The sequence below is a fragment of the Liolophura sinensis genome, chromosome 5 (assembly GCF_032854445.1).
Source record: "Liolophura sinensis isolate JHLJ2023 chromosome 5, CUHK_Ljap_v2, whole genome shotgun sequence".
In the NCBI taxonomy this organism is placed as follows: domain Eukaryota; kingdom Metazoa; phylum Mollusca; class Polyplacophora; order Chitonida; family Chitonidae; genus Liolophura; species Liolophura sinensis.
The window spans coordinates 17,868,446-17,887,023 of record NC_088299.1 but is presented as its reverse complement, the minus strand read 5'-3'; the positions used below and the strand labels follow the sequence as shown (position 1 = coordinate 17,887,023).

The 18,578-nt window shown below is 41.3% G+C and overlaps 1 protein-coding gene across 1 annotated transcript in view; it reads right to left on the bottom strand.

The window, feature by feature from the left end:
• Positions 1-6,227: 6,227 nt before the first annotated feature.
• LOC135465520 (Fanconi anemia group A protein-like) overlaps positions 6,228-18,578 on the bottom strand; it is a 54,344-nt gene continuing 41,993 nt past the window's right edge. Inside the window, exons 36-40 of the mRNA XM_064742759.1 lie at positions 17,306-17,377; positions 13,790-13,956; positions 13,186-13,342; positions 12,743-12,835; positions 6,228-8,106 (exon numbers count right to left, since the gene is read on the bottom strand). Of these exons, the coding sequence (XP_064598829.1) occupies positions 8,041-8,106; positions 12,743-12,835; positions 13,186-13,342; positions 13,790-13,956; positions 17,306-17,377 (555 nt within the window). The 3' untranslated portion in view covers positions 6,228-8,040. The remainder of the gene's footprint in view (positions 8,107-12,742; positions 12,836-13,185; positions 13,343-13,789; positions 13,957-17,305; positions 17,378-18,578) is intronic.

The following is an 18,578-nucleotide window of genomic DNA, read 5'->3' as shown; positions in this document are numbered from 1 at the left end:
ATATTTCTAATGCTGCCTGACTGAGCGACCAGAAGGCCTACATGCTGTGCGAGGAAATACCACATGCTGCCTCAGTGGAAAACCATGCCGAAGAAGCAGATATGACACTTCACTCAATCACGACAGTCAGTGTGAGACCTGGACAGCCAGGCAGTGCATGACCTATATATTGGGTTGCACAATATCGCGTTTCTAAAAATCTGGAACACGGAGGAATTGTTTATGATCAGTAGCAGCTTTATTCCCGAACTTGAATGTTTACGGAAATGTACGATATTTAGAACACAATCATTACATGATCAGAATGCATACAGAATATTATATATTACATAATCGGAATATATGGATAAAAATTGCTTACATTTGGTAATTTTATATCAATTCTCAATCATTTCATTTCGAATATTAATACTTAATAGACACATTAATATATATATATATATATCTATATATATATATATATATATATATATATATATATATATATATCTATATATATATGCGTGTGTGTGTGTGTGTACTTTGGCATTCAGCTCCCGGGTTATACAGGCTGTTCCTGATCCACAAGCAAAGGAAACAACTCCAAACCTGTTCCAGGGATTAGAACCAGGTGGTGGCCAAGGCTTATCACCTAGTGACACAAACTTGTCTAGTCAAGCCAAGCTGATCGACACACAAAAGACCGAGGGGGCCTCCGTGGCTCAGTCGGTTAAAGCGCTAGGGCAGCGTAATGACCCAGGAGTCTCTCACCAATGCGGTCGCTGTGAGTTCAAGTCCAGCTCATGCTGGCTTCCTCTCCGGCCGTATGTGGGGAAGGTCTGCCAGCAACCTGCGGATGGTCGTGGGTTTCCCCCGGGCTGTGCCCGGTTTCCACCCACCATAATGCTGGCCGCCGTCGTATAAGTGAAATATTCTTGAGTACGGCGTAAAACACCAATTCAAAAAAAAAAAAAAAAATCAAAAGACCGAGAGTCTTCCAGCGGTGACTCTGACTAATTAATAGAATGCGTTAAAATATATTAGTTACGCAAGAACATGTATGATAAGTAACAGAAAGCCAGTTACAAGAAATTCGGCAGCAATTACAGCAAATATGTACAACAAAATATTTCTCATCTACGGTAATGTAAAATGCAAGAATCCAACAATTATAACGGTACAATTACATAAAAATACACAACACAATCTATACATAGGTCTACCTCCATCCTGAGCGCGAGGTACAGTGCTATGCCAAAGACAGATATGTCGGTAGAACCACTCACAGTGCATCGAGTGTAGATCTACAAGACAATGACAAGTTTGTGTATCATAGGTATGATCAGATTCGGGATTTTGTCAATGGAAGCATAGGCCTGTAGGTGAAAACAACAGTACAAGACTTCGAAATCCTTTGTCATTTCCGAACTTATAAAACTTCACCGTCAAGTGTTTTGTTGATTTGCATGTAATATCTGCTTAGGATTTCCTCTTCGATCTATTAAGTTAAATCCCGAATTTCATCTTGTCAAAGTATAAGCACCACCTACCATCAAAACAACGACATCCCCACCCCTCGGGAAAACTGCCAATAGATGAGCATACCGCCGTCTCATCCATCACAACCCCGATTGTCTCCTCCTACTCACGGGCTGACGGGAAGCTCCAAATACGTCCAGATAACGAGGATTTATGATATATCGTTTTTTTATAAAAGAAAACATTTTGCAGAAAATACATGGGTCAAGTATTCATTATCTGTCACAGGCGGTGCTGAGACGAGTAAATAGTTAGTTGGGAATGACAATTTCATATGGCCGGAGATTTACGAGGTCAAAGCGGACATGACTATGACAAACTACTTAATTATTTCAGCCGCCGAGCCCCAGAAGTACGAATTTTACACCAGAAGCTGTCCCCTGATGTATTAGCTATACCGTCGGGGAGCCAGCCGTCTCGGGGTTGGTCCGCTACCGCCGGGCAAGCCAGGCCTGTATATAGTTGTCAGAACAACAAGTAGAAAGTTTGTCACAGGCATGGCGGTGTATTACATGCATAGATGGTGCATGCAAGATGGAAATGTTTGAAGGCAACATGTAAGCAGACGTTCCTGGCTATATTCAAATGGGGGTAATCACACTACCATGTTCAGAGCGTTCGCCCCGTATGAACAGAGCTTTGGTTCAATCTTAAATCGGGTAATGCCAGAAATCTGGGCCCGTATTAATCAAGTAAGTCACAAATTGCAAGTGTTTATAAAACCAATATTAGAACATACAAGAAAGTACTGAAATTGTGGTGGGTACACTGTCAAGTAGTAATTTGCAATTTATGACTTGTATGCGAAACAGGAGCACAGTGGTTTTACTTTACGGGATACACAAAGAATTGATCAGCACAGATTCGTTAAAAAGTCCGCACAGTCGGTATATAGATGCAGATTTGCAAGCCTCCTGGTTAGTACAGGACTTCTGAAAGTCGGTGTTTATACGGGGTCAATCCATCCAGCAAGTCTTGCCGAGACTGGCGTCTAATGTTCTCCGGATGTAACGTCTATCGTACGTCGAGTTGAAGTGAAGATATATAATCCATATCCCTTTAGGAGTTTAATACTGAAACATAATGCCTCTGTATATAGTCCTTAATTATTTCCACGTTATATACGAGTGGTTATCCATTCTATCATGAGATACATGTAGCTATATTTGTCAGGCAAGCATTATCAAAGCGACCTTGTTTAAAGAGGGAAATTTATACCTAGACTTTAGCCTGTATTATGGCCCAAAAATCATAAAGCAAACGGTGAAACCTTCCCTAAAGGAAACGAAGAATACAGATAGCGAGCTACCTGTCAACAAATAATTCTCCCAAAAACTTGACAGCCATGTTTATTGGTGGGTGAAAACCGGAGTGCCCTGAGGAAACAAACGCCCTTCCACTGTCCAAGTACCTGTCAACCCGCCTGACTTAAAGCTCCACCCTGGCCAGCTTGAACTTGAATCGAGCTGATGCGAGAACACGCAGCACTTTGGGAGAAAAATGTGCGTGGTATCCGTTACATGGAATGTTTATCACGTTTTATACCTCGCAATCTTCACGCACACCTGCTGGCTCTCTGGGCTGTTGGTATGTCAAACACAGCCGAGTGGGTGTTCCTGCACAAAAGCAAGTGTCACGATGGTAATTATGTGACAATCATGTCAACAGGGCTGTCTATTCCTCTCATACAGATCTGGATATTTTTTTAACTCTTTGCCCAAAGGCCGTGTAACGAGTAGAGACATGTATACAATGAGGCGTTCTGAAGTTAACAATCAGCGCATAATTAACAGTAGATGTCAATATCAAACTTGCAGAAATAGAGAAATAGCGCCAAAAAAAAAAGTCTTCTTAATAACCAAACAATAGGTGAAATAAGCCACGCAGACGTGATCATTAGCTATCAAACATACAACGCTCTGTTTACACGCAGTTTTCTCTCTTGTATGCAAATAATGTGAAGGAAAAAGTTTATGTCAATGGTTAGTTTAAGCAACAGCCACCAGAAATGTAAGAACATATGTGTGTGTGTGTGTGTGTATATATATATATATATATATATATATATATATATATATATATATATGCTGTTGAGAATATCTGAATCTCTGCTACAGAATTGAGTACACTTTGTGTAAAAGACTGGGGTGTAAACTTGTATAAAAGACTAGGGTGTAGACTTGTGTAAAAGACGGGTGTAGACTTGAGTAAAAGACGGTGTAGACTTGTGTAAAAGACAGGGGCGTACACTTGTGTAAAAGACGGGGTTTAGACTTCTGTAAAAGACTGGGTGTACACTTGTGTAAAAGACAGGGGTGTACACTTGTGTAAAAGGTTGGGGTGTACACTTGTGTAATAGACTGGGTGTACAGCTGTGTAAAAGACAGGGGCGTAGGCTTGTGTAAAAGGTTGGGGTGTAGACTTGTGTAATAGACTGGGGTGTAGACTTGTGTAAAAGACTGGGGTGTACATTTGTGTAAAAGACTGTGGTGTACACTTGTGTAAACGATGGGAATGTCGTTTGTTGTAAAAGATTGGGATGTCATCTATTGTGAAAGACTGGGATGTCGCTTGTTGTAAGACTGGAATGTCGTAAACTCTGTTGGAAAAGATTGGAATGTCGTTTGATGTAAAAGATTGGGATGTCATCTCTTGTGAAAGAGATGTTGTTTGTTGTAAAAAAGACTGAAATGTCGTTTGCTGTAAAATATTGGATGTCGTTTGCCGCAAGACTGGAATGTCGTTCACTGTAAAATATTGGATGTCGCTTGCCGCAAAAGATTGGGGTGTTGTTTGCTGCGAGAGATTGGGATGGACACTTGTTTTAAATTGATTCTCAGTACATTTCACGCAAAATATTTTACATTTTATTCATATAACTAAGAATAAGCTTTGATACGAAAAACGCATGTTGAAATTAACCTCACCATTCAGCTCAAATGTTGGGCAAAAAGACAACGGATTCAAGCCCAGTTCTATCTGTTTAAACTACGGCAAGTCAGGAAGTTTCCTAGCGATGTGCGGTGGTTCTCTCCTTGTCTTCCACCCACGCACAAGCTTGACCACGGTAGAATAAAGGAAACGTTTGTGCGTACTGTGTAAAACAATGCATTAAATGAAATATCAACACCTGTTCATCTTTTGTGACAGGTAATTCCCGTAATTCACGGACAACATCAAATGGATCGGTCCACTTAGGGTTACAGGATGCACTTGAAAGGGAATGAGTTTGACAGTCTTGACTTCAAAAAATTACACAATACAGTATTTCGGTAAAACGTTTTTGGAAATGGAGCGTTACTATGGCGGAATTCTGAAACTAAAGCATTACAGATTTCTCTGGGGTCGCAAAGGTGGAGAGTAACAATATGTGCTTTCTGATGATTTAATGCGATAGACAGAGGGTTTCTCAGTGCTAATTCATTCCAGCAGACGACGGTCCGACAGTTCTGATTTCTATGACAATTTCAAAGATTGTATTCCTAGGACCGGCTGGTTCCACTTAGCCTCGTTAGGCGCCCTGCTATGTTCGTCGTGTCAGATGGAAGGAAGACGTGCTCGTCTACGGCTGAGATGTTCGCCACATCACCAGGAATTAAGGAATCTTCACAGGTCGGTGTTCTGTATCATATCTTCAAAGAACCCGGAACACGCATCAAAGATAACAGCCACTTCAAAGTCCCTTGTGTTGTTGTTCGGACATCACATCTCTATAGTTCTGATCAGACAAAGAAGCAATCTGATCTTCCCACTAGAATGTGGACACAAATGCTTTCTGACAGTTTAGGAGACGGTGGAAGATTGGAATTGGCTTGTCGAGGAAAAACGGTAAATGTTTAACAGCCGAATCCTCCACCGTTTGCCAGATATTTCAGAGATTGCCATAAAGTTATAAATGTGCTGTTATTTGTGCTAATTCATGAAAAGAAGGTATTTCGATACAATACTAAAGTGAAGTCAATGGATTTGACAAGGGATTTGTTAATATTCAACAAAATGTTTAATATTACGTTTAAGACTTAAGACATTCGGTAAAGAAACATGATTCAGTTATTTCTGAGATTCAGCCCGTGCGTGTAAACATTTGTATCTGTCATGCAAAGTAAACATCCGATTTCCTCCACATAGTAAAATACACAAATTTAAACTTCCCTTTCCAAAGTTGAGACTGGCGTAGGTTGTACGAAAATCTCTTCATGTATAAGAGAAATTCAATCGTGACTTCTGCCAGCGGCCTTGGGGAGTCCCTAAAAATTATTTTAAAATGGATGGTAGCTGGGAATATTTGTAGACTAGTATTAAAAGGGCACCAGACCACCAAAGTAACTGACACTAGCAAATGTTATGGACCACCGACACAAGTGATAAGCTTGTTCTCTCTTGGATCATTAGCACACTTTCTCTTTTACACTATTGGGCCTCATGGAGACCCTAGGAAAATATACAGACATCTTGTCCTGTCCAGTGTAACCAGCGAAAAGTGTGTTGATCTAAGGTTATGTGATGCTAAGACCGTTTCCGGTAAGGTTATCCTGGTGGAGAACTAACACGGATACGATACAGTCACGCCAATCGGCTGTGGGCGGAGTGACTTCACAGACCCCACATGGCAGAAATGTCCATGGAAATGGGTTTTAAAGTGGAATAGTGTTTACCCAGATGCCGTGCTCACCTCAACACATGCCTCTTAACACCTAACGGTCAGGCTTTCTGACAGAAAGCTCCTTCATCTTTGCTGACCTTTCTTTTTGATTAAGACATCAGGTTAGTCATTTTCACACAGGGTCTTACCGTCAAAGCTATCAGCCTTACAAACAGAACACAACATTTGCCTATTAGCATTTGAATACAACACATCTCAGTCCAAGACAGTTATCCCACCACATGAAAATGCTAAAAACTGTACAAACTGTATGTATTTAGGCAAACTAAGCTTTATTGAGCCTGTCCATGTACATAAACAGAACACCCCATTACAAAAATCTTTGTTCTCTCAACTTTGGAAACATGCTGGTCAGTTTGGTGTGACACACCTGTTGTAACTTCGGTCACAACACATAAGCTCAAGACAGCTGCTTACCTCTGTGATTCACTGCTCACTCCTATGATTCACTATTCACCCCTGTGATTCGCAGCACGCCTCTATGGTTCACCATTCACCCCTGTAAGCCACTGCTCATCTCTGTGATTCACTCCTCACCGCTGCGATTCACCATTCACCCCTATGATTTACAGCTCACCTCTGTGATTCATTGTTCGCCTGTGTGATTCACTGTTTGCTTCTATGATTCACTGTTTGCCCTTGTGATTCATTGCTCACTTCTGTGATTCACTGCTCATCTCCATGGCTAACTCACTGCTGACCTCTCACCCATCTGATTCATTGCTCAATTCTATGATTCACTACTCATTTCTGTGATTTATTGCTCATCTCAGATAGATTGCTCATCTATCTGATTCACTGTTCACCTCCGTGATTCACTGCTCATCACTGTGATTCACAGCTCTTCTCTGTGATTCACAGCTCTTCTCTGCGATTTATTGCTCATCCCTGTGATTCATTGCTCATCCCTGTGATTCACTGCTTGTCTCTGTGATTTATTGCTCATACCTGCGATTCACTGCTTGTCTCTGATTCATTGCTCATCCCTGTGATTCACTGCTTGTCTCTGATTCATTGCACATCCCTGTGATTCAATGCACATCCCTGTGATTCATTGCTCTTCTCTGTGATTTATTGCTCATCCCTGTGATTCATTGCTCATCCCTGTGATTCACTGCTTTTCTCTGATTCATTGCTTATCCCTGTTATTCATTGCTCATCACTGTGATTCACTGTTCACGTCTGTAATTCATTGCTCATCCTGGTGATTTACTGCTCATCGCTGTGATTCATTGTTCATCCCTGTGATTCATTGCTCATTTCTGTGATTCACTCCTCTTCTCTGTGATTCATTTCTCATCCCTGTGATTCAGTACTCTTCTGTGATTTATTGCTCATCCCTGTGATTCACTGCTCATCCCTGTGATTTATTGCACATCCCTGTGATTTATTGCACATCCCTGTGATTCAATGCTCATACCTGTGATTCACTGCTTGTCTCTGTGATTCACTCCTCTTCTCTGTTCATTGCTCATCCCTGTGATTCATTGCTCATCTCTGTGATTCACTCCTCTTCTCTGTGATTCATTGCTCATCCCTGTGATTTATTGCTCACCCCTGTGATTCACTGTTCACCTCTGTGATTCATTGCTCATCCCTGTGATTTATTGCTCATCCCTGTGATTCACTGTTCACCTCTGTGATTTATTGCTCATCCCTGTGATTCACTGTTGGCCTCTGTGATTCATTGCTCATCTCTGTGAATCACTGCTTGTCTCTGTGATTCATTGCTCATCCCTGTGTTTCGCTGCTTGTCTGTGATTCATTGCTCATCCCTGTAATTCACTGTTGGCCTCTGTGATTCATTGCTCATCCCTGTGATTCATTGCTCATCCCTGCTTGTCTCTATAATCCACTTCTCATCTCTGGGCTTGTCTCCTGCTGATGACAGCCCTGATAACTGGGTCACATGTTTGGATCAGTGCCTGGAGTCATAGAATGTCACAATGTTACCAAGAAAAATTAACTGACTGATCCTCAGACCATACTCAAGACTATTTCACTAATAAAACACATGACAAAAATCATCTGTATAGCTTTGCCCACAAGCTTCATGGAAGACCACAAGTGGCCACTGTCAAAAAGTGGAGGTGCAAAGCCATTTATGTTGCACTCATTACCTTACAGCAAAACTGAAATGGCTTTTTTAAGGAATACAGTTTGTGTATTCATTGTATTTATTAAAGTTTGTGAAGTTCCTGTATTTCAATAAATTTCTTTTTTAAGCTAATCATTGTTTAACAGTATAGTTTTATCAACCACTAAAAAGTAAAGTATCTCTTAACTTTAGTTGACAAACACTGCTATGTTTTATACCTGTCACATGTATGTATACACAGCCACACTCTCTTCATTAAGTCAGCTATCACATCTTAAGTGAAAACACATTCGGCCAATTAGTCCTCATACTAGACAGACAAACAAGCAAGCTGTGATGTGCGATGTACTGGGTCATTTGTTTGCATTCTTCAGGTGATTTATGACCCAGGCACGGGAGCAGGTTTAACTCAAAAGAAGAGCAGGTTTAACTCAAAAGACTGGGAGTACTACAAGGCTCTCTGTTTGGCTCCTGATTATTTTTCTTTGCATACAGGGAACAGACGTCTGTAAACCTAACATGGGATAAAATTATCCAGAAAACTGTATATTTTCATTCCTGTGTGAGGTTTTCTCTGCCTGAAGCAAAGAGGCTTAGCCATTTCATTTTAGTGGATAATGTAGGGTAGTCCAAACAGTAATGATTGACTTGGGCACCAGAAGAATTACTTAGCTCCAGGGTGGAACCTGCACTGTTTGTTTGGCACGGGAAGGCAACCTGCCAAACCCAGACTGCTTTACTTATAAAATAACAGGCCATCAGAGGATGTTGTTGTTGTGCCCAGTTTCATGGTGCTATGCATGTACTAGTATTAATACAGATATTTTCCAGAGCCAATTTCCCTCACCTCCACAACTGACCCCCTTTATAAAACTGTAGTTTATCTGAAGTTAGGTGTGTAAAACTACGCACTCAGAACCCCTTACAGGCACTCAGAACCCCATACAGGCACTCAGAACCCCATACAGGCACTCAGAACCCCATACACGTACTCAGAACCCCATACACGCACTCAGAACCCCATACAGGCCTTAAATTGATACTTTGGAGACCAACACTTCATTTTTTCTGATAAGAAATTAATCAAACAACAAACTCTTCAGTGGCCCACTTGTATCAAACAACAAACTCTTCAGTGGCCCAACAAGTGGGTGAATCAACTGCGTCCCTTGAAATATCCTAAACTTCAGGTGAAATACAGTGCACAGCAAGAGAAAAATGTTTCAGTTTGATGTTAAACAGCTGTCAAATTAATAAAGGGCGTCAAACACTTTCCCTGTAAATGTCAACCTCTGTGGATAAACATGTGACCTAAAAACAGCCTAACCAAATCAATCACTTCCTTTTGCATGTGATTTATGCAGATCAGGATTAATCTGTCAAACCCTTGGAAGTTCTCAATGTCTATGCTTCAACATAAACCCTCAAGCTCCTCACTGAGCATATCTAAGAACTGATTACACATCTTACAAACCCGTGAATGTGACAGCTGAACACAAACATTGGATCATGTGCACTGCGACGCACCTTTTTCAAAATTTTTTTCCATCTCCCTAACAACACCATGCCTCCAGAGGAAGAGACAACAAATAATAAATAGTTACAGTTATTTAGTTTATAGTCTAACTAGTTATTTCGGAAGAGAAGTGAAAACAGATCGAAACCATCACAGACAATGTTTTTTTCTAATGTGCCTGATAACTCTAAAAATCAACTTCTAACAAGGAATTCTTACTAGGTCATGTTGTGCGCCACGTAAGAGTGACGGGAAATATGATGTTGATATTGTACACATGGTTAAAAGTCACCATAGGATTCGAGTGACGTAAGCGAAAAAAGAGTTGTCGACAGGTTATAGAAATAATGTGCACCTAATTGGATAAAACTTATAGCATGACAGTGCTTTTGACTGTTTCAATGTGCCTGATTTTGTTTACCTTAAACTGTGACATTACTGATGTGCAACGTCACCAAAATACAAAGTTTCCTTTTTTTAAAACTTCCTACATACTTGTATATACATTTGGTCCGGTCTTGTCTTAATGAGGGTGGGCTAAAAGACAAATCAGAGCTGAAATCTTCATGTACATATCACGTTATATTGGCGTCATTTAGCTTCATCACTCCCCTCACAGGTACCACACAGGCTGTGGGACAGGGGACTCCCCTCTGGTACCACACAGGCTGTGGGACAGGGGAGGCCTCAGGCTGATCCTGTCAACATGCTGACTGACAGGGTCCTGGATAATATCTCATCTACAATATGTCATTTAGCAGGGCAATACACAAACTGGCTCTGTATAAACTTGTACATGTAGTTTGGATAGTGGAATGTCTATTACTTCAGAAAACATAGTTATTTCTATAGGGCTGTTTTTTCTGTGCATTAAAACAAAAATTGATTGACAGCTTGCAAAAATAATCAAGCATGATATGCTGATACAAGAGGATGTGTTGTCCAGGAGTAAGGCTGGGCATGGGGCTGGGTAAAGGGGGAGCACATTTAGGATAGGGCTCTACATAGCAAACATTCAAGTATATTACACAGCAAAAAAAATAAAGAAAAAAAAAAAGAAACGAAAACCAACTCCACCAAAGCTGTATTTGATTATCAGAAATATTACTGAGGAGGGGCTAACCTGTATTTACTTAGTCTTCAAACGTTACCTCAAGCCACAGGGTGTACATGTAGAACAGAGATTCCTGCCAGGCGATGTGCACATTGCAGCATCCCAATGGTATTTTCCCTCTCTGTCAACATCTGTTACAGCCTTGGTAGCTTCAGTTTCAACTACATGCAGCGTTGGTCATTACAACTATCAACTTACCCTATTTTAAGTCTTGTATACACACACAAACCATATTGAGTAACAAATGATGCAAACCCTAGAGTTGCTCCCTGTCTTGTGCTATCATAAAAAGGAAAAAAAAACACTTCTTTTCATCCAGGGAGCTGCTGCTATGTGCTAACATTTAGAAGTATTTAACCTGTGAAGTTGGATTTTTTTCTGCGACTACTTCACAGAGTGCCTGTCAACATGCCACAGACCCAATTATCTTTTTTCTGGCAGATTCTCCATCTGTACACCAGAAGGGCTCCTTAAAGAAGAGCCTTGTCACATGTTTTCCAACAGGCACTAAAACAAGAGGCAAGCGCCAATGGACATGTGCCAGGGTGATGCGGTAAAGATCCAACAGTAGTCAGGTGGCAAAGCAATACACCAGATGGTTTACCAGGAATATTTGTTTTACACAAATTGAGGTAGTTCTTGACTCCTCTGTGTTTCCCATCACACTGATTCAGAACCCACATTGTAAGACTGTCCAATGGTTTGGGACTGGAATGGTTACAGGAATAAACGTCTGTACACTGGCTATAAAATAGCAACTGTTCAGAATCTCAAATCACCTGCCATCTATCTATTAATAAATATTGCGGCTATTAATATAAAGCGTATTCACATACTAGAATTCATATGTAATGTCTCCTTTCAAAACTTGGACATTAACACCAATACATCTACCAAACTACAGACTGGGACTGGTCAAAGCCATGTTTTAGACTGGTCATTTCACAGAAACTCAGGGCAATGGCTGAAATCTACTGATCCTTGCCATCCTCCACCCCCCACCCCTCCCCCGACACCCACACACACAAACATCCCAGGTAATTCATCGTCCAAAATGCCAATTAAAGGTAAAGAGAGCCAGAATTAAATGTCAATTCAACTTTCTTTCTAGTTCATAAGATGATGTAGAGTAATGCTGGACTACTATCTTACCCATACATGTACATGTACAGTATCTCACCAGAAGTTATGTATGTTAAACCTCACATTCAGATGCATGTTAAGGGCACACGTTAAGTTTTTCTGACAGGAAATTAAACGAACTTACTATTAAATTAGTAAAATACTCTTAACTGGCTCTATAAGGTGTATGAATCAATCAGAATCAAGAAAATGTGTGACTTGAACAATGCTAAACTTTAGGTGAAATACAGTATACTGGTACTGTATTTTGGATCAGATTGTCACATACTGAAACTAAATTTTGGAACAGACTGTCACATACTGGTACAATATTTTGGAACAGACTGTCACATACTGGTACAATATTATGGAACAGACTTTCACATACTAGTACTGTATTTGGAACAGACTGTTACATACTGGTGCTGTATTTTGGAACAGACTGTCACATACTGGTACTGTATTTTGGAACAGACTGTCACATACTGGTACAGTATTTTGGAACAGACTGTCACATACTGTACAAAGCAGTTCATACATGTCAATATGACAAGTGAGTTGCTGCTGCATTACTTGAAATAAGATATTCTTGTCTACATGTGAATAGTTGCAAGTTACAGATTTATGGGCATGCGAATAAATATCAAGGTATTTGCAGTAGAAAGGTGTGGCACAATGTCACAGCTTTACGTACGCAGTTGTAGACATTACCTGGTCCAGTTTTGCTAAATCAGCCACAGTCAAGTGTTCCAGGGCATGCATAAGGTGTGACCGCAGGAGATGCGTATCCTTCAAATTGATGGGCTGAATTGAAAAAATTTATACCAGCAAAGAAAAATTTAATGCAATACAACAAAAGAAATAACAAATACCAAAAGTTATATAACCACTGATTAGAGAAACATACCTGAAGTTAAACGCAAAACATACAGTAAGTTAAGAGTATTTGTGAAAATGAAACAATTGTATTTAAGAAATTACACAGAAATTATTATGTCCCACATTTTTAACAGGTTTTCAACAATTCATTAAAACACAAACACAATTTAAACATTTGGTTGATTTTGAGCATCCACATTTTGGGTACAGAAAAGTTGCATGCATTTGACCAGGTATACACGGATAAGAGGAAATTTAAGACTGGATCCTCCTACCAGGTAGATCTCTGAGGTGTCACTCCTAGGAGATGGTTCCATGCTGTCATAGAGCTGTCCTACAGAAACATGGAGACGTAACAGAGATGATGCCACAGCCTCGCTGAATCTTTCAAATATTTCAGCCATTTTCTTTTTTTCTAATTTTGTCATCAGCCTATATCATAAATAAACAGAAGATTGATAAAAGTTGTCAGTTTTATAAATACATGTCGCAGAAAGCCAACTCAACAGCTTTGGGGGAAAACATCACGCATAGGTGTACACCTTGAAAAGCCAAATAGTCTGACGTGTGCTGTTCACTACCTACTGCCACCATGGCCCCAAAAACGTCTCAAAATTTAAAAAAATCCCCTGTAAAAATTGTGTGTCAGTCATTTAAGTACAACAGTCCTGCTGTGCATCCCTTCTCTCCTTTGAAGTGACAGTTGGTTCAATTACAGTCTCAATTCCTGTCGGTTTGGAATACCTGGACAGCATTAGGGTCAGTGAGACTTTCTTCATAATCTTTCACATCAATTTGCCTGCAGTGATTTCTCTGAAAGAACATTAAGAAATGAAAATTGGTCTCCTTTGATGAAACCGCAATACAAGCAATACTCACTTGAGTAACGTTGCTGACTTGAGCTTGTTCAACCCTGGACCAATCAGATTTTTTGTTAGGAAGGATTCCCTTTCGTCTGAACATATATAACTGATTATAACTGGCTGAACAGCAACGACTTGTAACAAAGTGTCTTCCAGCAAACACTGGTCTAATCTCCGTCTGGCCTACAATAAAATGTTTCGAATAACAACCATCATCAAACCATGTCTATATATGGCAAAGTAAAAATGATTACAGTGAACTGACAATGAAAAATGAAACTGTTACTCAGTGCGATCAATATGCCACCCTGACAGAATTGAGTTACACGTGGGACTGTATATATTACAATGTCAAAGCTCACTGCATTCATGTACATAACAGAATTTAATACCGGTAAAACGGAAGCATAAGAAATAAAAAGAAATGTTCATTCAATCTCTGAAATTCTTAAAGGCAAATAAAACAATTACCAAGTATATTTACTTATCAAGTATATGTTAGAATAAAGGCCATTAAACACTGTTCATTAAAATAGTTTGATTTATCTTTTTACAATATAAATTTTTCAGCCAGTGAAATGTTTTTGAATCTTTCTGAAAATTTAAACCCGTGATGTCACATCAGGTTTTTGCAATATAAACTGCTAAATTTCATCTTTCAAAATGCATAAAAGTATAGATCTATAAATGCATTCACTAACTGGGCATGCAACGAACTATTTCAAGCCAAAAATCTGGATGTGACATCACTGATACACTCTGGGTCACTGTAGACCACCACAGAATCTGGATGTGACATCACTGATACACTCTGGGTCAGTGTAGACCACCACAGAATCTGGATGTGACGTCACTGATACACTCTGGGTCAGTGTAGACCACCACAGAATCTGGATGTGACGTCACTGATACACTCTGGGTCAGTGTAGACCACCACAGAATCTGGATGTGACATCACTGATACACTCTGGGTCAGTGTAGACCACCACAGAATCTGGATGTGACATCACTGATACCCTCTGGATCACTGTAGGCCACCACAGAATCTGGATGTGACGTCACTGATACCCTCTGGGTCTGTGTAAACCACCACAGAATCTGGATGTGACGTCACTGATACACTGTTGGTCACTGTAAACCACCACAGAATCTGGATGTGACGTCACTGATACACTCTGGGTCACTGTAAACCACCACAGAATCTGGATGTGACATCACTGATACCCTCTGGGTCACTATAGACCACCACAGAATCTGGATGTGACGTCACTGATACACTCTGGGTCAGTGTAGACCACCACAGAATCTGGATGTGACGTCACTGATACACTCCTCTGGGTCACTGTAGACCACCACAGAATCTGGATGTGACCTCACTGATACACTCTGGGTCAGTGTAGACCACCACAGAATCTGGATGTGACGTCACTGATACACTCTGGGTCAGTGTAGACCACCACAGAATCTGGATGTGACGTCACTGATACACTCTGGGTCAGTGTAGACCACCACAGAATCTGGATGTGACGTCACTGATACACTCTGGGTCAGTGTAGACCACCACAGAATCTGGATGTGACGTCACTGATACACTCTGGGTCAGTGTAGACCACCACAGAATCTGGATGTGACGTCACTGATACACTCTGGGTCAGTGTAGACCACCACAGAATCTGGATGTGACGTCACTGATACACTCTGGGTCACTGTAGACCACCACAGAATCTGGATGTGACGTCACTGATACCCTCTGGGTCACTGTAGACCACCACAGAATCTGGATGTGACGTCACTGATACACTCTGGGTCAGTGTAGACCACCACAGAATCTGGATGTGACGTCACTGATACACTCTGGGTCACTGTAGACCACAACAGAATCTGGATGTGACGTCACTGATACACTCTGGGTCACTGTAGGCCACCTCAGAATCTGGATGTGACGTCACTGATACACTCTGGGTCACTGTAGACCACCACAGAATCTGGATGTGACGTCACTGATACACTCTGGGTCACTGTAGGCCACCACAGAATCTGGATGTGACGTCACTGATACACTCTGGGTCACTGTAGACCACCACAGAATCTGGATGTGACGTCACTGATACACTCTGGGTCAGTGTAGACCACAACAGAATCTGGATGTGGCATCACTGATACGGTCTGGATGTGACATTACTGATACACTCTGGGTCAGTGTAGACCACCACAGAATCTGGATGTGACGTCACTGATACACTCTGGGTCAGTGTAGACCACCACAGAATCTGGATGTGACATCACTGATACACTCTGGGTCACTGTAAACCACCACAGAATCTGGATGTGACGTCACTGATACACTCTGGGTCACTGTAGACCACCACAGAATCTGGATGTGACGTCACTGATACACTCTGGGTCAGTGTAGACCACAACAGAATCTGGATGTGGCATCATTGATACGGTCTGGATGTGACATTACTGATACACTCTGGGTCAGTGTAGACCACCACAGAATCTGGATGTGACATCACTGATACACTCTGGGTCACTGTAAACCACCACAGAATCTGGATGTGACGTCACTGATACACTCTGGGTCACTGTAGACCACCACAGAATCTGGATGTGACGTCACTGATACACTCTGGGTCAGTGTAGACCACAACAGAATCTGGATGTGGCATCACTGATACGGTCTGGATGTGACATTACTGATACACTCTGGGTCAGTGTAGACCACCACAGAATCTGGATGTGACGTCACTGATACACTCTGGGTCACTGTAGACCACCACAGAATCTGGATGTGACATCACTGATACACTCTGGGTCACTGTAAACCACCACAGAATCTGGATGTGACGTCACTGATACACTCTGGGTCACTGTAGACCACCACAGAATCTGGATGTGACATCACTGATACACTCTGGGTCAGTGTAGACCACCACAGAATCTGGATGCGACGTCACTGATACACTCTGGGTCACTGTAGACCACCACAGAATCTGGATGTGACATCACTGATACACTCTGGGTCAGTGTAGACCACCACAGAATCTGGATGTGACGTCACTGATACACTCTGGGTCACTGTATACCACCACAGAATCTGGATGTGACGTCACTGATACACTCTGGGTCACTGTAGACCACCACAGAATCTGGATGTGACATCACTGATACACTCTGGGTCACTGTAGACCACCACAGAATCTGGATGTGACATCACTGATACACTCTGGGTCACTGTAGACCACCACAAAATCAAAAGTTTTAAAACCATTTTCCTTGGTTGGAAAAATTCACAAAAAATAAAAAAGCTCTTTTCCTGGTCAGTGTTTAATGGTATTTTGTCTGCTATATACTTCATTCTAGTGTCTTCTTTGCCTTTAAGGCCAATCCAGATTGCTGAGATTACCTGCTAAGGCTCAGTTTAAGTTGGTTTTTTCAAACTTTGAGAGTGAAGGTATAATCTCTAAACTGTTTGTTTGATTTGCTTTGTGTGACAGCAGAATTTGAATGATGTGACAAGCTGACTTACCTGTGCCTTGTTTGCGAACAAATGTGACCAGGTGAGACAGTGAGTTAGGCACTCAGCAAGGGGAGACAGCACCTGGCAAACAGACACATGTATATACAGTACATAGGGATATAAGGTGGCAAGTAGGTCCATTAGATGGAGCAATACCTCCTCAGACAATTTCCACTGACCAAGTTCAAATACATTCTATTGGACTGAGGGATATGTTCAAAGGCCATCTGCACTGAGCAAGTTCAAATTCATTCCTTTGGTCTGAGGCCTTTTGCACCAAGATCAAATACACTGCAGTGGGCAGAGGGATATGCTCAAAGGCCATTTGCACTGACCAAGCTCAAAAACATTTGAATGGAGTAAGGGATACGCTTATAAGCCATTTGCACAGGTCACACTCAAAAACATTTGAATGGAGTGAGGGATATGCTCTAAGGCCATTTGCACTGACCATGCTCAAGCACGTTTGAATGGAGTGAGGGATATGCTCAAAGGTCACTTGCATAGGTCATGCTCAAAAACATTTGAATGGAGTGAGGGATATGCTCAAAGGCACTTGCACGGGTCACCCTCAAAAACATTTGAATGGAGTGAGGGATATGCTCTAAGGCCATATGCACTGACCAAGCTCAAAAAAATTTGAATGGAGTGAGGGATATGCTCAAAGGTCACTTGCACAGGTCATACTCAAAAACATTTGAATGGAGTGAGGGATATGCCCTATGGCCATATGCACTGACCAAACTCAAGCATGTTCGAATGGAGTGAGGGATATGCTCTAAGGCCATATGCACTGACCAAGCTCAAGCACATTTGAATGGAGTGAGGGATATGCTCAAAGGGCATTTGCACTGACCAAGCTCAAAAACATTTGAATGGAGTGAGGGATATGTTCTAAGGCCATATGCACTGACCAAGCTCAAGCATGTTCGAATGGAGTGAGGGATATGCTCAAAGGCCATTTGCACTGACCAAGCTCAAAAACATTTGAATGGAGTGAGGGATATGCTCAAAGGTCATTTGCACTGATCAAGCTTAAACAGATTTTAATGGAGTGAGGGATATGCTCAAAGGCCATTTGCACTGATCAAGCTTAAACACATTTGAATGGAGTGATGGATATGCTCAAAGGGGACCCACCTATAAATCCATGTATAGTCAGGGCCCAGTACATCTTTTCAATATGGGTACCCTTTTTCAGTAGTCTAATATAGGCATAAAGCATTTTCACACATTACAAAACGCGAATTTAATGCTATAGGTACCAAAATTACAGAGGTAA